Below are 23,569 nucleotides of genomic sequence, written 5' to 3'. Positions count from 1 at the left end.
ACTCAGACAGCTACAGAAAAGCCAGACACAGATGCAGATTTCCTAGATCAATTAGCTACTCCCTGAAAAGGAAGGCTCAGTCAAAGGCAGCAGCATTTTTGAAATAATCTTCTTAATGGAAAGGTTTGCTTGTACTTTGATAAAGTCACTAGCTGGATTTCATTCACACCATGCCAAAAAAAGAAGACATACTCTATTCTAATTTGTTTTTAAGTAAGAATCCTAGTTACAAATCTGAGTAAAACCCAACCTTTTTGGATATATTTAGGGATTTCAAGGTGACTTCAGTAGTATAGTTGCATTATCTGGATTAAAGAAAAAACATTTAATGGACAGCTACTGCTCCTAAGGGCTTCAGAATAAACTTGCATATAGTACTCAAGAACCTATAAAATACATTGAGCTCTCATCCAACTCCATTTGTCCAGATACTTTATACTCCTTTTCACACTTATTAGCATGTATGCAAATCAAACACAAACATTAACCAAGTGTAAATCCTCACTGGCTAAGCCATAAGCTTGAAATCCAAAGTTATGTAAGCGATCTTTTCCAGTACAACATTTGTACAGAAATGTAAAGAAGTCCTTAAATTGCAGGCAAACACAGCTTGTTTATCAGTTTTAAATTATGGGGGCACAGGGGGGGGCGCGAAGGACTGCAACTTCAAAAGCAAGCATCTGTCAAAAGTTAGTTCCATACAGCACAGTAGTAAACGATGTCAAAGTCTTTTCTCAAATCTGTCAAAGTCACACTCTGGGCAGAGGTACATAAATCTTAAATGCAAAATTTATTTCTATTTCTCCTAAAAACAGAAAGCACAAAGGAAACTACAAACCCTTCATTCCATCAAACAGAAAATGGGTACACAGAATTCCTGAAAGTATCCGTGAGGAAGGACATCAACTGATGAGTAAGTTTCTACAGTTATCAGAGTAACAACTGACATTAACCTTTGAATTAAAAAAAACCACTTTATTACAGAAGTCTTAACATAAGTGCTCACTGAAGCACCAAAAATAGAGAAAGGGAATAAAAGCAGTGGAGAAAGAGTCAGGTGACTGCTTTCACATGCACATTGTTTTCCATGTGTTTTTTGTATCGATTCCCCATCCACCTCCAGCCCCCTTTCTACAACCTGTACTTTACTTTTATTTTTAGGAAGTTTTTGTTCATGTGTTGCCAGTAGCTAATGAAAATAAACTGGAAAGGAGGATTTGCCTGTGGTATGCTGCCCAGCTCTTAACACCTGCTAGTGGAGAAAATCTAAGTTATTTTGGACTGACTAGGACAATTTTGTTTCTTAATAGGAAAAGAGTTAAGTTTGTTTACAACTTAAGTTTTTGCTGGCAGATCTACACTCTTTATAAAAACTGCCCAAGTCAGGAAGGAAGCAATCTTGATGCAGATAGCTAGGGTTTTTTTTTCATAGCACAAAAACAAACAAGTGAACCAAATATTAAGATCTTTTACTAATTTAGGTGAGGACTTCCAAGACTGCATCTACCATTGTCTGATCAGGTAATGGCAATGACCAAGCACAACAGACGTTGATACAATATGAAAACACTAGTTTCAAGTAGAATCTATCATAACTTCTTCTTAAATGCAGGTATCAATATACATACACATCTGAATACCGCAGTTGAGAAAACAGCCTCAAAAGAAGTCCTAGCAACCCCAAAAGTCTTTTCTGTTAATGCAATCAGTAACGATTCTTGAGACATAGTAATGGAGAGGGTAATGCATACATGCAGTAAGTGCAGGCATGCTGTTTGAAACACAGAATTCTATCGTCCAGGATATCCTTGCAAACCCTAAGCTGTAACAGAAACCATCTCCCAAGAGAATAATTTAGATTAGAAAGGATTACATATCCAAAAGCTCAACTCTGCACTTTCTAAATTATAGGCAGAGTGTTGTGGCCAAAGTTGGACTCAAGCTCTGTCACCCAACCAGGATGTTTCACGGCACGTTTCTCAAACATTCAAAAGGAAGGTAAATGCACGTAGTAGCTACATTGGTATTTTTAGAACAGTACACAAGAAACTACTTTGCTTGCTTTTATACCCTGGAAGCTTCTACATTATGATGCATATTCTCCCTACACCCAAGATACTCAAATAGCCAGAAATGGTACTTTTGCTGAGAAGGTAAAGGCAAACCAGTCAAAGAGCTTCTATTGTGGTCCCCATCCAAGATGCATGCTATACAAGTATCTCAAGAGGTTGGGTAACGCATGAAGTACAACTAAAGAAAGTCCTTGTGACAGAACATGGCAGGGTAGAACAGGACAGGGAAAATGGACTTAGTTTTGCAGTATAAGAATCTCCAAAGAAGTACTGAAGTATGTTAAAGTTTTCACTAGTTCTACAACTGGTCTGTAATGTCCAGATACTTTCAGAAATTTAGAAACTTTCAGAAATTTAGATTTTGATATACCTACCTCAAATACTGAAAGGTCATTTCTTCTGTAGATTTCATTGGCTGGAGGATGAAACCAGCCACATTTCTTTGAATGCCTTAACAAAATGTTTTTACTTTTCATGTATTTAAGACAGAATTCACACAGGTAAAGCTTTGGTAATCTGTATGAAAATTAGAAAGATATTTTATACAAGAAATTTGTTAAATTCAGTAAACAAAAAAGTTACCACAAAATGAAAGGCCCTCCCCATTTAAATACAAGGTACCATGACTAAATGCTGCTTAAGTTTAAAAAAATTAAAAATAAAAATCAATCACATTAGAGTGAATGATTAAACATACACATTAGGCATTAGAAAAGGAAGGTAAGAAAATATCAGATTCAATCAATCACAATGAACCTAATTCAATAGAGTTGCACTGTGGTCAGCTGCTTTTGTGGTTCAGCCTCAAGCAGATCCCAGTTACTTCCCCCTTCCCACATTCCACCTAAGCTTTTGCTGTTGTGTATTAAAGTAGGCACACTGGAGTCATACCTCAAAATTTCACCCTTCTTCCACTAAAGAAAAGGAGGCATGCAACAGAATACAGAGAATCTCCTTGCCTTTAATTATCCTTACTTTGTACGTGGGGAAGGCTAGGAGATGACTTTTCTTTCCACTGTCTTCAAAATATTTGGGTGGGACAGCAAACTGTAGTAGTATTGTACTCCCACCTAAACTATCACTTTATTTTAACACAGAAGCCCACCCAAACAGTTTGCATATAGCCAAAAGTCTCCCTTCCACACATCTCCATGACACAGGCAACACAGATGATTGTAGTCCTCCAGGAAGGATTCAGTTCAGACTACATACAAGTACCCATATGCCCCGTGTAAGACAATGTTGACAAGGATTCTACATACCAGAAACTGCTCCTTTTGGTGAATTTTATGGCTATTTATCTTAATTTTTAAATTACTGAAGCAGCGTAAGACTGCTGCAGAAGTTAATTAGTCTACAAAATTTTAGAGCAGAGAACAACCTTTATCTGCTCTGAAGCTACTGGCACATCCTGGGATCACAGCCACTACTCCAGAATTCTAAGAAAGTTTATCAACAACAAAAAGTAGTTTGAACAGTTCCATGATGTAATTCCACTGCACACAGAGCCAAGAACCACACTGCCTCCTACAGATGCCATCCCACGGTTGCCTCATACTAATAATTATCCATCATTATGCCTCTATCTGGGATTAATTTACTTGATGGAACCAGTAACTCTCTTTCACAATATGATATAGATTGAGGGAATAAAAAAGAACTGAGATAAAATATTAACACTATAAAAGCAATGGTGATAAGAGGAAACAGAAATGCTCTCTACAGTTTTTTTAGCCCTTGATTTTTGTATTACCAATTCACTATTTATCCCTCATTCCCATCATGCAAAGATGACAATATCTAGGACTGAGACAGAGGGAGAGAAAAGCCATTATACAGTAAGGCAATGTAAAGACAGTTTGGAACAGACCACATAATGTGGTTGCTTGCTATAGTAGTAGAGCTTGATAAACATACACTTCTGCAAATCTCCAGGTGCCATAGATCCAATGAATTCATAAAACATTTCTTTTCAGCACATGCAAAAAAATCAGCAGAAATCTGTTGAGCACATATACTAGTTTGTGCTCTCTGCCTGACTCCGAGGTGCACCCTGGCAAAGGAAGCCAGAAACGAGATGCTGTTGCCACAACTTGCTCACCTTGACTTTATTTATCTAGCATATTCAAACTTCTCCCTGGTCCCTAGAAAAAGGAGGTTAACAAATTCTGGACAACAAACGAGATTAACTGCTCTAAATGGCCAGAAGTTGGACATACCTGGTTGCAATTGTTTTAAAAAACAAACAAACAAAAACACAACCAAAAAACCCCACCCAAACAAAACCCAACAAACCAAACAAACCACACGCAAAAAAACCACAAACCCAAACCAAAACCATGCCAATAAACAATGTAAGATTATGTTTATGCAGGACTAGGAAAATTAATCTTCCTAATGTACCTTTGATTAGAACTAGTTAAGAAAGAAGACAAGACAAATCCTTGTTCTCACTTATAATTACAAAAGCATATTTACTTTTTAAAGATGTAAATGATAAACAATTACAAAAGAGTAAGAAAACTACAATTATCATGTTAGTAAAAATTCCAACAATGTATGACAATCTCGACAACTCACTACCTTGCATATTCCTGTGGGTAAGGTGAAGAGTACCAGGTCTGAATCTCATATTTTCCAAACTCAATCACTGAAGGGTATCGTCCACTTGTTTCACCAGTGGTTTTACACCCAATTTTCTGTCAGGTTCAATAAAAGCAATATCTTAGTTACAGAAGAAGTATAAGGAAAGTTAGCTTTGTATCATCAATTTCATTCAGTCAAGGTGTGAGAAACCTGAAGTATTCAAACCAGCTGCTTAAGTTCTTCCATTGTGGACAGAGAACAGCATTTGCAAACACCCAAATATAAGCAGTGAAAATTTATTTCAAGGTGCCAAACAACTAAACATGAAGTTAAGTGAGCAGTGCTTACAAGTAAGTGCATACAAATAGATGGGGCATGGCCCAGCCAAATAAGAGGCTCAACTGCCTCATCCTCTTCTCCCACAGCATCTAGTGAAGAACTTCTCTACAGGTCTGGTTCAAACTCAAAGCTGTCCTTTTGTCAAAACACTGAGGGAGAAGGCATCAGCAGAAACTTTCTAAAGTCCTTAGAATTTACCTCACAGCAGCCACCAGTATACAACCACACAGTGATCTAAACTATTATACTGAAGCTGAGCTGATCAGAAAATGACTGCTAGACTCTAAAGGGCTGGTGAAATACAAAAAAGGAAGAAAGGTGGGGAAAAAAGTAATTTCAATGCCACAAATTTTAGAAATTTTGCCACCTAAAATTTTTGGAACACATATGAAAGACAAAGAAAGGAAGACATGGGAACTACTTCCACAAGCAACTAGAAGTACAAACTAATAAGGAAGTTGAATCTTTAAACTTGGTTTGAGTTTGTTGGTTAACACACTCTGAATTAAGACTATAAAAAGGTCACTGCATTGACACCTTGTACACTAAATCTGAAAAAAATTGACTTCCGTTACCAAAAAAGTACAAGACATACTCATTTATGATGCAATTTTATAAAAAACAGCAGTTGAAACATTACATGCACCTCCCTTCTGACCCAGGTTCTCAAAGACACTGGTTGCTTATTTCATAAACCCGGAAAAATAAAAGTCTGTTTTGCTACAGGAAGATTCAGCTGTCATGTCCCACTTATGGAGGGGGGAGGGGAGGTGATACACACACACACAAAAAAACTAAAAAACAAAAAAAAACCCAACCCCAAAACAAACAAAAAACCCTCAACAACCAAAACCAGAAAAACAAACCAGCTCACTCTCCACAAGCTTTGAGATTGCCACTATATACCCTAAATAGGAGCATGAACACCAGCTGGTATAAACAGTTTTAGACAGATTCAGCTCAAATATTTTCACTGCTAGAAAACTTCTACAGTACTTAAAGCGTGTTAAATCATTGGGTAAAATGAAATTATGAACTCACTAAACCCAGTTTCCTACAAAACAGTATTTGCTGAGACAGACTTAACTTTTCACCGAGGCTGCTTTATCTGCAGAGGAAAATCATCAGGCACATTCTTACCAACTAACATCCTCTTAGTCCTGAGCAGGATGCCAGCTATGCTTAATCTCTATGCTTAATCAGTGGTGGGCCTGTGTCCAAAACACTCAAGTATATCTTTCAAAATCTATGCCAAGTGTCACTTATCATCTGACCCATTCCAGTGTGACGCCATGTCTCCCATCTAGGAGAACGTAACCGTACATACAGTGTCTCCCAAATTAAATTCCCAGCAAGCATGACACATTGGATCAAAAGGAATATATTAAAAATGAAGATGAATAGACATATGAACTGAGTTTTTATTTACAGAAATAACTGCATTTTATGCAACACAACTCTTACCTCCAGGGAAAGTTCTCGAGCCTGCTTAAATACTTCCAAATCCTCCTGTGTAACAGTGTCCTTGCTTCCCACCAGAAATACATCCGTGTTTTCTTGTTTGATGCTTAGTTTGATTTCAGTATCTGTTATTTAAAACCAGCAAGAAGTTTATTCAGACATGAAGGTTACAGGTGCCTTACCAAAGTGATACTCCTAAAGAGGATTTTAGCAACTATGGCTGTTATGACTCCCCATTTTAACTAAATTTGAGATTACTACGTAACAGACATGAAACCTTCCCCCCTTCCTAATTTGTAGTTTGCTGTTGCATGAGCTACTTTTGGTATTCGCTTGTCTGTCTGTATAAGCCTTTACAGTCCAGTTCTACTAAATTAGTTTTGAACCTCATGAAATGGAATATACTCTATCACTAGAGCTATGCCACTTGATAAATTCCAGTATACTTTACAAGGTAAAAATAAAAATAAGAGAAAAAAGGTTGCCCTTAGAAGTTGGAGACCAATGCTAAGCTAAGTCTACATTCAAACATTATAACTATTTCTTTTCTTAGATAAATAATTATTAAAAAAGGTAGTTCACAGCAGTACAGATCAAGTGTTGTGGAGGCTGTAGCAGCATGGATTTGTTCATGAAAAAGCAATGGAGCAGAGGGAAATGAATTGAAATGCCCACCATTGTAAGCACTGACAGCACACAATCATGATGGCAGCACTACTGCCAGAGAAAGGGCAGGGGAAGAATAAGGAAGTAGCATGAACAGTGGCTACTCATGCGGTACTACACAGCCATAAGCAACATTATGAAGGCATCTGGGGCTCCTAGTATCACTACAGATGAAAAAAAAAACAAAAACAAAAACAAACAACCAAACAATAAAAGGGTGGTGTGGTATTAGTCAGAAAAAAAAACATTTTGGAGATTTAGTCAGCATTAGATAAAAAGTCAAAGTTTCATTGCTTTTGTATGAAAGTGAAGTAAGAACAAGAGAAATAGCTAAGACCTATGTGACAATATAAGAATTTTGGTTTTGGACGGGACGCAGGTTTGGTTGGCGCTTTGACCTTTGCTTACCATCATCCTGATCAGGTTTAATCCTTCCGTCTGCCAAGCTCCCCTTCCCTGGTGAGGGGGTCCCCATCTGAGGGGTCACTTTATACTTTAACCTGCCTAGAATCCTGTGCTTTTTAAGGAAAGTTGTTCTCTTGAGGTGAGCAATTGCTTTAAAAGCATGTCCTCTAGACACACCCCATCCAGAGGTACAGGCATGAGAAATAAACCTATTCCTGAACTCTTTCCTTCCATAGAAATGGCTATTAGATTTTGATGTGGAAGATAATTCTGGTTTATGAAGCAAATGCTTGGGTGGCACATAGCTTGGGTGTCCCTTTTTTCGAGACTGTCCCTGAGTGGTATAGATATGAGAGAGTCCATCAAAGAGTCCCTTTAGCTGACTGTTATTAGGAAGACTACTAAAGGAGGGTATGCTTGACTGACTGGAAGAGCTTTGGGGAGAGTTAGAAGAAGTGGAAGTGCTGGATTTTTGCGAACTGGGGCTCTGACCAGAGATGGGGGTTGGGGGTAGAAGTGAAGAAGGTGGAGGTTTTAGCTTTTGTGTGGTACCTGTAGCCAACACAAGAGAAGTGCATGACTGTTTCTGAGAGACCTTTTTCCTTGGACGATAGTGCTTTGAAAAGTCTATTATTTCACCTCGTGATCTGCGACCATCAGGTGATGGTGTAAAGAACTTAGTAAGGCCATCAATGAGCCCTTTGGTTTTCTTGTTAACTTTAAGTGTAGAGGCAGATATGTAGGTGGAGGTGGTGGTGATTTTGGTGGTGGCACCAGGCCGAGTGGGGTCTGTAACAGGCAATCTGCTGCTTGAATCCTTCACAGATGCAGCATGACCAGATGAAGGTGTGGTACAGACTTTAGTCTTTTGACCCCTACCAGGTGACCCCCTTCCTGTGAATGCATTCACGGATCCTTCATCACTGGTTACAGACCTATGCAAAAATTTGGAAAATAAAAATCAGCATTAAAAATCTGTAACTACTGCCAAATAGTACTACAGTTTATAAAAGTTACTTATGCCACTGTACTTAAAAATCTTTCAAGAAATTTAAAGACATATACACTTTGGAAATACATCTCACACTATGACATAACATCCAACTTTTTTTTCCTCCCTTCTTTTTGTGCCCCCTGCCCCATTTTCTTTAAAAGATAGTCCACAGTACATATAAATAGAAGCAGCTGGGATAGCAAAATCTCCCAAGTATACAGCCTCCCTCCCTACTTTTAAGCATGACAAAGGTGTGCTCCTTTGGAGAAAAACATCAATACAGTGTGTCTGAGTAAAATAAACTCTATGATGATGGAGCAGTTATTGTACACACAAAGGAGATGCGCACATTCAGTGTTAATACATTACTGCGTATCAAAACACTGAAATTCAGACTACATTTGCGTAAACTGTAGAGAAAGTTTATTAGTTCTTTCAAGCAATACAGTCAGTTTTCAAGAAACTGCTATGTCTTCCATTGAATTATGTATTTCAACACTAGTTCTGAAAATTACTGTCAAAGACCTAAAAGCAAAATGAGGTAGTTTATGAAAAGCATTAAAACAAAACCAAAGAAACAGACTCTGTCTTCTTCAGAAATTGTATAACAGCAAATACAAAAATAGCAAAGGAAAGGAAAAAGCAAAATTCTAAGACCAGGAAGAGCTGTAAACCAATCAGGCCTAACATGGAAGGTGTTAAGAAGGAAAAGTGGTAAACGTCACTTAAATACTAGGAAGAAAAAGCCCATGCTGGAAGCTAACATTTGTGACAGCAGAAGTACAGGTTTAGCTGGTCACTACTGACTGAAAAGAACAACAACACTGAAGGATACACTAAAAAGTATATAGAAACAGAATGTTTAAAAATATTTGTAGTAAAAGAAATAGGTATCAAGAGGCGTGATCAAACTGCAAATCCAAACAAAGCTATATTATTGCATCAAATGCTTCCATTCCCTTTTCCATCCTGCTCTTTGAAGTTAGCTTATTTACTTTGCAGCAGAAAGTTTTCTTCCACAGATTTTGCCTTCTTAATTGAGATGCTGAAGTAATTAATTCCAACAGGTCACTTCTAATTAGAGATTGAGCAGCCTGGGGCCACCATCTGGTTTACTCAAGGGCCCACCAGTTTAAGAACTATCCCCTTTTCCACTCACACATCCTTAAATTTGGTTAGCTCCTAAGAGGCAACAAAACCAAAAACTTAAGTCTTTTGAATCCTTTGGTGCCATAAGCTTATGTCCATCACAAGATCTATTCTCACTACCAGATGTAGTAATCACCACCAGTGCCAGAGGCCAACACACACCTGGTTTTAGTTAATCCTACACAGTAATTTGCCTGTGAAGGGGTTCCTACAGATGGTCCACAGGCAAAAATGTTATTCCAGTACTAGTGGACAGATTTTCTTTGTACTACACAAAAAGAACCAAATGGCATTAGATAACCTTCCTGTCTTTCATGTGACCACACACTTATGTACGACACAATCATCTTCTGTACCCCATGATTACTGTTAAATAGGATTCCATGAGGAAGTCTCTTCTTATCCCACCTCCTAACCACTATTTTTCCAAAACAAGATTACTTTGTTTTATACATATATTAGACATTGAAGTAATAGAAATGTGCCCACAGTATTGCAAATATTTGTTATAAAAAAACCCTCAAATACTACTCTAACATACTCATGTGGCTCACATGCTACAAAGAAAAGAAAATCTTCATTAAAATAGTCATAAACATCATCCAATGCTAAGAGAACTTCTGCATCATTAGCACAATGTTTATTTTAAAAGTTCTAGCTCAGAACCCCATTAGCAAAATATAACAGTAAAACCCCCACAACCTTTCCCATCTTTCTTTTACATGTATGAGGAAGGAGGAGAAGCAAAATTACTGTGTCAGACAGACATTCCTACTTAATCCACTGTGGGAACCCAAATCAGGGATGTGTATTTAGAGAAGTAAGATGGCAATACTGTATTAGAAATCCAGCTGATGGCTTAGGAGTTTTCAAAGGGGTAAAGCCAGAGGTGTAGTTAGAGATATAGGGAATGTTTTTATTATGCACACTGATATATGGAAATTTCAGTTAAAACACTGAAAGTTGTCTGGCTATTTCAATGACCTTCAAATTGATAAATTATTTAGTTAGGAGGAGGAAGGAGAAGTAAAACAATGTTTCACCCACTCTTCCTTTAACAGCATGCTCTCACAAGCTACTACAACTGTATCTTTTACTTTGACGCAGTGTCACACTTCATCCTTGTCCTGTATTACTTTCCTAGAGCAGAATGCACTAAACTTTAGGACAAGGACTAAAAAGGCAAGACAAATGAACCTGGCATAGAGAGAGAGGATAGAGAACATTGCAAGCTGCACAGCACCAAGTACATCAACTTGACTAGTACACTGTACTCTAGTGCTGTGAGTATGTTTTTTTTTCCCTTCTATTTTTACATGTTGGCTCCACTGGCTCCAGAAATTCTTATTTTGCAAAATGCAAAGTTTTACAGCAGCTACTGTGCAACTCTGAGGAATACCAGACAGGTGTTTAGACTATAGAAAAAATGGTTGGGTAACAGCCACATGACAAAATGAGTAGTAGATAGAACCAGAAAGCTTTTCAGCTGCTGAGTTGACACAGCCAAACAGATAGTTAAACAGGAGTAGAAGGCAGGCGTATGTGCACAGGAACATGTGATGGAGGGCAATGTGCTACTGGAGTTAACACAGGATCTGTTCCCGTTTAACACTCAGTGTAATGTCAACTCAGCATTTGAACGCTACTTAAACAATCCTCCAACCAAGTCTTAAGATGTCCAATTACAGTGTTCCCTGGAAAGATAGATACTAAAAGAATTACAGCACTTTCTTGTCTTAGATAAACACATTCCTGAGAAGCAAGAGGAACTGCAACTTCTTTCCCTAGTAACCAGTGGCAGCTTAACAGCAGAATTCAAATAATATTTTTTTCCAGAGTACCACTAAAACCAGAACTTCTGTAATACTCGCATAGTTTGCTTTTTGGAAGAGGTTTTGTGAGCCGATATTAACTAATAAAGTAATTTTTACACAACTTTTGCAAAGCCTTTGAGTAGAACAGTCTCCTGAAGTTGGATATAAATAACTCACTATTACAGATACACACTTAGTATAGATTCTGTATGTACTTCAATTATTTGAAGTTACACTTAAAAGATAGCTGTGGCATATGTTATCACACATACTTTTATTTGCATTTGTTATTGGTACAAGTTTTGTTAGAAAATTATGGGATTTAGAAGAGCTAAGTTACAGGAAGTTTTTCATCACCCTCTGACATGACATAAAAAGTACCCACTATAATTAAGAAGTTGTTGGCCACTTGGCTGAAAGGCACGTACTAGAATACTCATCACCTACTTTCCCCAACTTGCAATACAGTTAAAAACTGTAGTTGAACCTGCATCAACTCTTATCCAGCTACATTCTCAGAAACTTAAAAAAAAAAAAAAAAAAGTAAAACAAAAGAAAGAAATAAAGAAAAAGAAACCTACAACATTCGTTGCTTTAGTTTATTTTTCGGTCGTCCAATAGGTTTTGCATATCGTCGCCTTATTTGGGCAGCTTTCTCATGAAGTAGCTTTCTCCCTTTCTTCTTTGGTCTACAGACCTGGCAAATCCACATCCCTACATAAAGGAGAAAAAGTTTAATTAACCTGTACTGCGGGTGTCTACCGAGATGCATGCCAAGTACACAAGGTCAACCAATTATCTTATGAACAGGACATAGGGAAGGGGAAGTGGACAGAGAAAAGTGATCCATTTCTACCCACGCTCTGAAATTTTTGAAACTAAAGTGCTTATGGAAAGGGGGAAGAAAAGAGGCAACAAGGATCACAGAAAAGATCATGAACAAATGGGTTCTTCGAAGAATTTCTGTTCTATCTCGTCCCTCCTTATACTACCTAGATCTTTCTTCAGACACAAGTAAGAACGGTAAAAAAATCATGTGTGTTACAAAGCAATCTAAGCTATAGTGGGCTAAAGAAATTACCAGATCACACCTAGGCATGTTTGGTTTAATATATAACAACTTGAATTTGGCATCCTTTTAATGTTAGACAGCCATGTATGAACACTTACTTGTTATAGATAAGGCTGGGGACTTGGGGAAAAAAGGAAAGCTGGAAAAAGTCTTTAGTGTAACTTTAAGCTTAAACAGGAAACACCATGAAGACGCAAGAGCAGAAGTGAGAGGTGCTATATATCAGAAATCTAGAGATTATAGAACCTGAAGACACAGATGTTTTGTTTGTTTGTCTGTTTTTCAAGTTACTTTTACAAGAGGCATGAAAAAGCAGCCTCTTTCACTTGCTCTTTTTCAGTGTACATACTCTAAACATTTTAACAGCCTTCGTAAAACTTCACCTTCTATAAGCTGGCCAACAACTCAATACACAGTGAATTCATCTGGTCGACTGACCACAGACTTTTACTATTTTCCTGAGAAAAAACGTTCTCAGAGAAAAAAGAAGTATTGGCTTTGATGTGACTGAAATAATACTGTTTTCCTAGGAAAAACTAATTAGCATGCTCAAGAACTTCTGGTCACTTAATATGAGAAAAATCTGTGAACGAAAGTCTTTTCATTGAAAGGATTTTTATTGTCACCTTTTGGCATTCGGGAAAGTGGCGGGTCACAGCACTCCATGTGGAACCCTCTATCACAGGAGTCGCAAAAAAGCATGTTATCCTGAAGGGAGAGAGGGGAAGGAAGAGGAAAAATAGACTTAATACAGCATTCCTTGAAGTTTTACATCAGTGATATGTATTTGCACATGTGCTAAGTATAGAGCTATGGTAAACAAAGAAAAGTCAGATAACACTCAACACTAACTTACTGCATTTTTGCCTTGGATCCTACATGCACTGCATGTCTTGCATTCAATACACTGCCATCTTAAGGCCTTCACATTTGTTGTTAACTCAGGACAGAATTTCAAACATGATGGATGTCCTAAAAAAAAAAACAAAAATATTTAAAGCTTGAGATTTAAGATTGGTAAGAGTGACCTTAAGTTCAACAGGATGTAGCTAGCACCACCAGAACCCTGCAAGCACCAGCTGTTTTCAGAACTTTGCAACATATTATTTAACTCATCTACTTCATACAAAGAAACAGAGTAACTGCCATAAAACTCATTTATGAAGACAGATAGAAAGTTGACTTCTATTGTAACTTACAACTGTGAATGGTCTACACAAGCACCTGGAATTGAATTTTTATTTTCATTCAGTTATTTCCATAGCATATTAAACTGCCATTGGTTCGGAAAAAAAAAAAAAAAAAAAAAGTGTTTTTACAAACTTGACCCCACTCCCCTTTCATAGCAGTGCAACATCAACAGAGGAAATCTTCAGATAAAACCATATTAGTTATTTTCCTAAATATACTAAGTATCTACCAGAGAAACTTAATAGTCAAACTAGATGCATTTTTCATTCCAACTTAATCCTTAATTATATACAAAGAACAATTTCAAGGCAGTAAGAAAAAAAAAAAAAATGAAGCAGGCAATTGGCACAAGAAAAGCTTACTGCAAAGGAAGATTTAAAACAGTCGGGGGGGGGGGGGGGGGGGGGGGGCGGGAAGAGTAGCTAAACTACCACCTCCCATGAAACTGTATTTCATTCTGTGGCAGGACCATCCTCTTTTCATGGTAGCCTAGAAGACCTACTTGGCTTTTCCAATTAATACAAGGTATCAGACAACTGAACACATGCAACACCTTAGGCAATACTGGCAATGATATTTTATGTCTTCAACAGTCTCAACAGAAAGTACCTTTAATACAGAAAGGATAAAAGCACTGCTAAATAGGAAGGGATAAACCTTCCCGGGGAAACACTTTTTGCCAGCATTATATTCAGAGACTATCAAGAACATCAACCCACAAGTTGTCAGAGAGATAAGAATCCTCGATGCCATGCTCCACTTATAGATGGCTGCAGTTGATGTGATGCACATGACGTATGCTTTCTTCTCACTGTCAGAGTCAGGATACATGCTATCTTCCAGGTAATGGTCTGGTCATGGTGATTCAGACTTTCTCCATCCACTGTTTCTCAGTCCAAGACTAAGCTAAACCACCACAAACAAGAATACAGGCTAATCCTTGAGTATTTGTTATTTTTGTCTTCTAACAGACTGAGGCATGAATGGCAAAGATGACTGATGGAATGCAAAAGCCACTTTAATAAATGCAAATTTCAGATTTTATTTCCTTTATTGTATGTCCCCAAGGCTTAATCCACTTTTTGTTAAACTTTAAAAGACAACTTAACTTGTGTAAATAAAGCATATTCTCAAAATAAAATGCAGGAATATAATATATTGGTAAAGAACAATTAATAATAAATTCAAAGAGTAGTTTCAAAAGCAAAGATACTGAAAAAGCATTGACATTTGATTTTTAGCATACAGTTTAAGATACATTAACAAATTTTTGTGGTTAAAACCAAATATGCACTTAAAAGTGACTATTTTTCTTGAAAGTGACAAATAAACTCTGTAACTGCATAGTTGAGGAGTTTGATGCTACACTGTTCCCTTCAATAAAGCCTAACAAGTGCTTCATTTAAAAAAATCTGCTAAGAAATAAGAAAAAAAGCTCCCTAGAGTGGCTGACATTAATAATCAATATCACAGAAAGACTTATTTCATCAACCATGAATTAACAACTATATTAGGACATTAAAGTATAATCATAAACCAATTACCTCCATATAAGTACATTTAATTCCAGTTATCTACCCTACACAGAAGTAAGCTGCGGTTCGAAATGTTGATTAACTTTGCCTTAAATAAATAACTGAGAAGTATAAACATAAGAAACATCCATTCTCACTACTTGAAAACTATGCACAGATTAGGTTTAACAGGGTTACGTTATTTCTGTTATCTACCAACATAACATTTCTCATTCAAGCAATTACACAGCTTAATACATTTGTTAATATCCTTAAGTGTTAGATTTTAGTATTTGACAAAAAAATAAAGAAAAAGATCCACTGGTATTAAATATGAAAAATCTGCCTGCAAGTCTACATCCATGAGCCATAAATAACTAGAGGCTGGAAAAGTACAAATGAGAATCATCACTATAGATTTGCCATGTTCTTTTACTGCCTTTCCTAGGTATGCACTAGCAGAGGCAGCACAGAAGTTTTCAGATTTCAAAATACCATATGGTATTGTTCTTTAATAGCTGATAATATTTACACTCTTCAAATTGACATAGTGCAAATGTTGTGGTTTAGTCCTCAAACCAGGGCAGCAAATAAAACGATAACAAGTAGAGGCTAATGCCTACCAGACATGAAGTGGTAATCAACACAGGTTTCACTTTTAAAAGGGACTCTGTTTAACTACTTTTGTAGTTTAACAAATTTCTGTAGTCAGTCAAATGGAGTAACTGTGACCTTCACTGATTTTACAGCTAGTTTCTCTAAATTTGAAAGAGTTGAAGAGGGAAAGCATGTTTCTTCAAATTTCACAGTATTTCAGCTCTAACTGATCTAAACTGAAATCGAGAACATACTATCTTCTCCATACAAGAAGCTGGTATATCTGCCAAGAGGTTTTCAACACTTGATCAATATCTAGTTTGAAGTGTTTCAGATGGTAATTTCTCCTGGTCCAATCACTTGACTTTTAAACCTCAGCAGCATCAATATTTTAGTGTAGCACACAAGTTTAACAGATTACTGGAAATTTAGACCTTGAAAGCTGGCAATTTCCACCAGGAATACATATATAGGCTTACTATAAAATAAAGCTATTAAAAATTAAACACTTTAAAATTCATTATTATCCCTCCCAGTTAGAAAAGGTTAAGATTTGTGATACGATGATATGGCAGAAATAGGTGAGATCAGGAAGTTAAAACAGAAGGTCTCACTCCTTTGTGATTGAAGGCAACTCCTTTACCCTGCCCAATTTTGTTTCATTGTTGCAAATTTGGGCCTTGTTACTCTTCAAAGGACTTGAAAAAGACAACTAGTCTTTTAAAAAAAACAATCAATGACAACAATTATATACAGTGCTAAATTAGATATGCTAATATCTCCGGTTATTTTTAACTTTGATATAAATGTTGGGAACTAATATACAAGATAATTCACAAAAAAAAAACCCAACCTTGTGTAGAAAGCGTTACTATTTAGGGTGTCTTTAGCTATGAACAGAGAGGATCAGTGCATTATCTCAGGCACACTGTAGGCTTTTCCACCTGCAGGTTTCTTAGCTGTTCTTTTCATACAACTAGTCAACATGCTCCCACAGACAGCAATGATCAAGACAATTCCCATAGTCTCTTATCCTTAAAGCATACCCTAAATCTCCTTTATAAAGCAATCTCTGCATAGTCCTTTCCAAACATTTTCTGTTCCTACTCCTCTTGACCCGACTCTGATCTCTTCGTTGTTGTGCTCTCCAGCTTCCCCTACCCATCTTTCATCTGTAACCCTCTTACCTTCTCAGCCTAACATACTATTTCCTTGAAAGCACAGTACTCACAGGTATTCTAGTTTTACCTATTTTCTCCTCCCTAAAAAAAAAAAAATAATATTTATTATAGCTCCCCAGTAACCCAACTTTTTCTCTCCTCTTTCTAAAATTTAAACTCCTGTTTAAAATCTGTCAGTGGCAGCTCTTTAATTGCTTCTACACCTCTCAATTGGGAAAACAGAAAGAAGAGTTTGATTCCAGTTCTCAAGTTTAGAAAGGAGCAATATTTGCTTTCGTAATAGGATTTGCTTTCTTACACCTGACATTCCTCATTTTACTTGTATCCAGATACTTTCTGCCTTCAGAACCCAGAAGCATTACCTGAAGAGACACAAGCAACTGACACAAAAACATAAAGGAAAGCAGACATACCAGTAGTGGGCACTGCAATTTAATCTCTGATCAACTGAACAATTTGCTTGCTGTGCACAACATGCAATTTCTTTTATGTTTGTTAGACAGCAAGACCAGCTTTGAGATTCACAGCAATGTGCAAAATTACAAATCCAATTACAATAAACCTCCACTTGAGTGAAGTTTTGTTATTTATAAATTACACTGAGATTGGTTTTTATTTTAGTTAGGCATCAGTAGTTAAAGTTTAACCAACCAGCAATCTGACTGGCAGTCTCAACATTTCATTCTTTATATCCAATACATCTGAGGAACTAATTAAAGATAATTTAGTCTTAATGAGGCAGAGAGAATGTATCAGTGTTAATTCAAATGGAAGCTGATCCATGAAAGTCAAGACTTTCAGTTCTAAAGCATCTTAGACCTACCAGGGGATTATTACACAACAGAAGAATAGCTGATATCTAAGATCACCTGATTAATGTAAACTCTGTGTACCAGAGTCTAACCAAGCACAATTCCTATTAAATTTCCAAATATTAGAATACAGATTTGAAAATACAGGAAACCTGTAAACCATTAAAGGAAGACCATTTAAAAGCTATGGGGTTTGGTTTTGTGTACTGGGGTGAAAAAGCCACTTCCTTACTTCACTGTTTAATCACTTGCTTAAATAAACTAAAAAATACACTGGCTAAAATACAAAGAATCCATCCAGGGTGACAGATTCTGAAGCACACAATCAAAAGCACATCACGATTAACTGAAAACACATTTTTGATCCACGCTGTTATGTTTTTACTTAAGTACTTATGTAGCTATCACAGTACCCAAGACAAATTGTCTTCAGCACACCTACAAAAGGATGACACACATGGACTCTGAATTCAGGGACACTGAAACGATACTTTCACTTCCAGCCTCCTCAAAAGCAGTGCTGGCTTACACAGACCCTACCTCTTTTCTCTGCTCATTTCCCTCCCAAGCACTTCCCGCTCTTCATTCTGACATAGAAGTTGGTATGGCTGTGCAGTGAACTGGACTCGGGAACTGATCAAACTTCTTGTCTTTCAACTACATTTGTTCCTTAATCCAGTTTATATGCAACCAGCATATAACCAGCACAAAGGGGTCACACCAAGCAGTTGGATGTTGCAGCCTGTGACTTTAAGCAGCACTGCTATTTTGTCTTTGAGGTGGGATGGAATGGTCTACATTGCAAAGCTTTACAAAAAGTACTTCCCAATGCAGCTGTAAGCTTATAGGAGCAAAACTTTTTTTACTGGCACAGCTAAACAAAAGCAGTCCACTCAACTGATAAACTATACTGGCCAAATAACTCCTCATCCAGCATAAAGCTATTTTTCACAGGGGATTTTTTCAGAATAGCTACACTGATCAGAGGATTTTCACATCCAGAACACTACAGTTCTGCCAGAAAAAGCTTTATGGCATAGATTTGCCCAAGTTTCTCAGCCAAATCCCAATGTGAATCAGGAATAACCAAGGCCAAGAACACATTTGTTATCATCCATGCACAAGCACTGCACAGAGCAACAGTGTGCTACAGTATTTCATTTTCAAAATTAACCTAGTTGCTCACTTTAAGGGAAGCACCTGCATTCAGAGTCCACGCGGAGTCTGGAAGAGCTGCTGCAACACAGGAGCAAGGTATGTATGATCAGTAGAGAGTCACTATCTTGTGCCTGACAAGTAACAGGTGCCTAACAGCTTTAAGATGTTACTTGAAATATTATTCAAAATCCCACTGCAGCAACAAAAGAATTTTATTAAAAAATGAATTGGATACATAAGATACACAACGGCAGTGTTACACTGTCTTTATTATTATGATTATTCCTCAGCTTCTGAAACACTGCATATCAGTGCAAGCAAAATTCTTGATCGTCATTTGATGTCACAATGCAAAACTGAGTTTTCAGATCAAACAGTAACAGAATTTCTGTATTTTACACGTAGGGTTTCCCTATTAATTTACTCAACAGATCTATACTTTTGGCATAAAGATGAATTCACACCTCCCATCTGACGTTATCCAGATGACAAAATTTAAGTAATTGAAAAAAAAAATATATCTTCCACCTCCCTTTAAGTTCTCAATCTATGTCCAAAGAGAGGATGACATTCAGAAGTTTAAAGTATTTTTAATACCTTAAAACCAGATTTAAACATAAACATCTCTAGTATTTGTAAATTCAACCAACTTACCACTGCTGCCACAGTCTGCACAAGACAACAGCTCTTCTGGTTTTTTTTCACGGTTTGATTCTTTCGTTCCCAAACAAAAGCTACATATCGGGATGGGATCAGCTCGTGGCTAGATTCAAAAATAAAGAGACAGAGTTAGCTAGCAAAAAAAAAGTTTTACCTGACATTTTGTTGTACCACATATCAATTACCAAAATTACCAAGACAAATGTCAATTTTACTAACTCTGGAATAACAAAGCTTATTATCTTAACATATTTCATAAATATTAAGTTGGCCCATAATAAGCAACCTTGTGTACTAATCCCATGTAAACATCTCCAATAAGACTAGTGCTAACAAAAATGAGGAAACATTAAAACTTAGGGCACTATCCTTGAACACACACTTTCAGCTCCAGAATGCAATCACTTGTTCTTCAGATGTAATACTGTTCAAGGATTAAGATGCAAACTGGTCTTTTTTACAGATGAATACAATTCGTTTCCACAAGAAAAAACAGTAACTTTTACAAAAATTCTCAGATTTAAGACATGCTTTATTACTTTTTCATCCAATACAACTCACACCTCCCTTTGAAACTACCATTTTGGGGTAAAAACATTGGATTCAACAGATCGACAGTTATCCATTCCAGTCTGATGAGTCCCATCAGCTATGATACACAATTGGAATATAAAAGACATACAGATCTTTCAGTGTCTAGAAGCAATACACAGAATTTCACAGAAAAAGTCTTAAGAATTGATACAAATTTAATTCCCCATCTTCCTAATCTGTTATGTGACCAACTATCAGAGATTAAATACCCCAAAACAGTTTCTGCAGTAAATTTAATGAAACTACTTACCTGCATCATCCAGAATATTCATGTATTAATGCCTATATAGAAGTGTCTTTAAACAGATCTGTAACAAATAATATGATATGCAACTATTTCTTCAAGTGGGATACTCAAATAAGAGTATCCTTCCATACTGGCTTCTACCAGCTAGTATCACAACAACTCAAAAATTAAAATCCTTTCTTTCGCAAATTCCTAGTTTCCAGATTTAGCTAGGCAATGCTGTTAGGTTTATATACCAAAGTAAAGATTTGTTGTTTTCAATTGTTTTTCATTTTTTACATTTCCACTCTATGCCACAACACTTCAAAAGCTGACAGACTACCTCCACTTGACCTACAAATCCGTATTCCATTATAGTTCTGGGAAGTAGGGAATGCTTTTTTTTTTTTTAAAGGGTATTCTTGAAGAGGCATCAGTTCCACATAGATATGCCCTTACACCTTAACACAACATAATACAGAAATACTGAAACTAAGTCTATATTATTGAGCTTTAAGATCATCTTAAATCAAGCAGCAGATTGCAAAGAATACTGACACCAGCAAGGTAAAGCTGTCCTACCCAGCCATGAGGAATATACACATCCTTACCCTAGCCTACAACCACTTCCATATAAACATACCCCGAGGCATAGTACTTTTTCTGAAAGCTTAGTCCTCAGAAGGTCCGCTCACTGTTCATCTCTTCACAATTTAGTTATCGGAATATTGACATACTTGTATACCCCAAAGAATATACATAAAAGATGACCAGAGCTGAAGACTTTTCGTAAGTATGGAGATGTGTGCTTTTTTTCCATAAACTACAAAAGGAAACTGCAGTATTACCTTCTTATAACTAATAGGAACAAACATTAACTGTGGTCCTTAGTCTTACTAAGACCTCTATTATGGATTATATGGATAGCTGAAATATTAAAGTGCTACCTGGACAAAAATCATTGTCGAAGTTGTAAAACTGGCAGATTTCCAATTTAGTCATGCTTCAAAACATTTAAAAAATTTTATTGATATTGTTGTCAGTTTTGGCAGGATGGCATTGAACCAGATCAGTAATTCTATAGGTGGGAAAGGATATACCAATTACCTGCAGAATTTTTACTTGCAAGTTAAAAACAGCGCATATACAAAGAAAAGAAAAAGAGTTAGTTGCTATTCTTGCCAGTAAGATGATTCAACAAATCTGTCCCGTCATTATATTTTTTAAACAGACTTGTATTTGGAGCAAAATGATATTAACAAAAAATACATAAACTACACCAATAATCATCAGCAGAGAAATGATCCAGAGCTATCCAAATACAACTGTTCACTTGCAGCATCTTGTGGACGTTTCTTAACTGCTACTTAAAGTTTAATACAGACAATTTTAAAAGAAAGATTATTGTTTTAGAGGAATCCAGTAAAAATCTCCTCTTGGCAACCGTACCATTATACCATTCTCCTTCCCTTTAATATAACAGTGCCTTAGTCATTTCAGAAAGGCTCGCTCTGATAAATAATTTACAAAACATCACATATCATTCATGTAATGAAACAAATCCAGGTCCACAATCTCATTTATCTTTCCAAGATTTTTTTTTTCTTGCTCTAGGAAAAGACATGGCCATTAGCCAACATTCATTTACTTCCTTATTTCATCCCCCCACCCCCTTTCTTTTGTTTTGTTTTTAACTAAAGGTAAAATAAAGGACAAAGGTTGTTGCCAGTTCAGGGCTACAGACTGATGTTCCCATACAGAACCTAATAATAGAGAGCTTGCAAATCCTCACTTCACACACAAGTTTTCAAGAAACTTACAGGCTCCAGTATATATTTTGAAGCCATTTATGTTAATAACTGTATTACTGGGTCTGATCTCTGAGCTACTGAGAGTAAAGTATACACACGTTCTTGTCAGCACAGTAAACAAATGTAGTTTCATATTGCTTTAGCTTGCACAGTCAAAGCAAAACCATATTCATACTGGTAGTATTATTTCTGGCTCACAACTGTCTCAATCAGGATAAACTAAGTGGGTTTTGGTTTGGGTTTTTTTTTAGTTTGTGTTTTTTTTTTTTTTTTTTTTTTTTTTTTTTTTTTTCCACTGAGTCAGAGTATAATCCAAACAGGAATGCATCTCCTACCTGCATCTCTTTTCTTAATCACTAGTTTCTCTTTTAAAATGTAGCAGTCTAGTATCACTATTTTCTGAAAAACAATGATTAGTCATCAGGAAGGTTAATTCCATTTAATCTCTTACAGGAACTAGTATGGTTAGTTATTCAACACTGCAATATTTTATACCAGATGAACCAGTAATATTTTTCTTATTGTTCAACCTAAGTTTAAATGGAAAATAACTTTTTCATCTAATATTTAAGAACCACATTAGCAACTGTGTTACCAAGACTTTAAGACTATGGTGTCTGCTCTGTCACTGAAGATAGGTCTGGAAAAAGAAATAATAGTATGTTACTGGATAAGTGTTAACAGAACTAATAAACTGAGAAGAATTTTTCATTCGTTTAATTTTGGGAACATGGTACATTACAACTTTCAAAAGTGTTTAGTTTTCTAGGTCAATAGAAATTGTACATCCAAATGTAAAAATTTGCCCTGTTGAAATAACTATTTCCAATTGAAGTAGGGGTAATTCGTAGAAAATTCATACATTATGCAAACATGCAGTTGCACTCAGAAGCTGAAGCTTCACAAAAAGCAGTCAGGGAATAGGATCCAGATTTCTCTTTTTAAAAAGAAAAAAAAATTATGTACCATAGAACAATAAACAAACCATCAACTCAGCACAAGTAAACAGGTTGGGTTTTTATTTTACTTTCCAATTAGAAATTGAACGATACTTATTTAAGCATCATACATCCAACTGTCATAGTCAATCAATTCTTTAAAACATCATATATCCAACCACCACAGTCCATCAATTGCCTAAATAGCATTAAAAGCAAGTACCGTATCATGGTATTTCCACTGTCATCAGTACTTTTGGCTCAGAAACCCTCATAATGCATACTGTGTGATCATCTGCTCAAGTTTACGTTCTTAGTTTCCTACAATA

The 23,569-nt window shown here is 36.5% G+C and overlaps 1 protein-coding gene across 1 annotated transcript in view; it reads right to left on the bottom strand.

Moving 5' to 3' along the window:
* KAT6B (lysine acetyltransferase 6B) overlaps positions 1–23,569 on the bottom strand; it is a 112,930-nt gene that overhangs the window by 37,201 nt on the left and 52,160 nt on the right. Inside the window, 8 exon segments of the mRNA XM_082486586.1 lie at positions 2,447–2,588; positions 4,656–4,771; positions 6,462–6,583; positions 7,533–8,464; positions 12,068–12,200; positions 13,185–13,266; positions 13,415–13,530; positions 19,666–19,774. Coding sequence (XP_082342712.1) covers positions 2,447–2,588; positions 4,656–4,771; positions 6,462–6,583; positions 7,533–8,464; positions 12,068–12,200; positions 13,185–13,266; positions 13,415–13,530; positions 19,666–19,774 — 1,752 coding nt within the window.

This window comes from Vanellus vanellus (assembly GCF_965231255.1).
Source record: "Vanellus vanellus genome assembly, chromosome: 7".
NCBI classification, from domain to species: Eukaryota; Metazoa; Chordata; class Aves; order Charadriiformes; family Charadriidae; genus Vanellus; species Vanellus vanellus.
The sequence above is the reverse complement of the archived record's forward strand: the minus strand, read 5'-3'. Positions and strand labels throughout refer to the sequence as shown.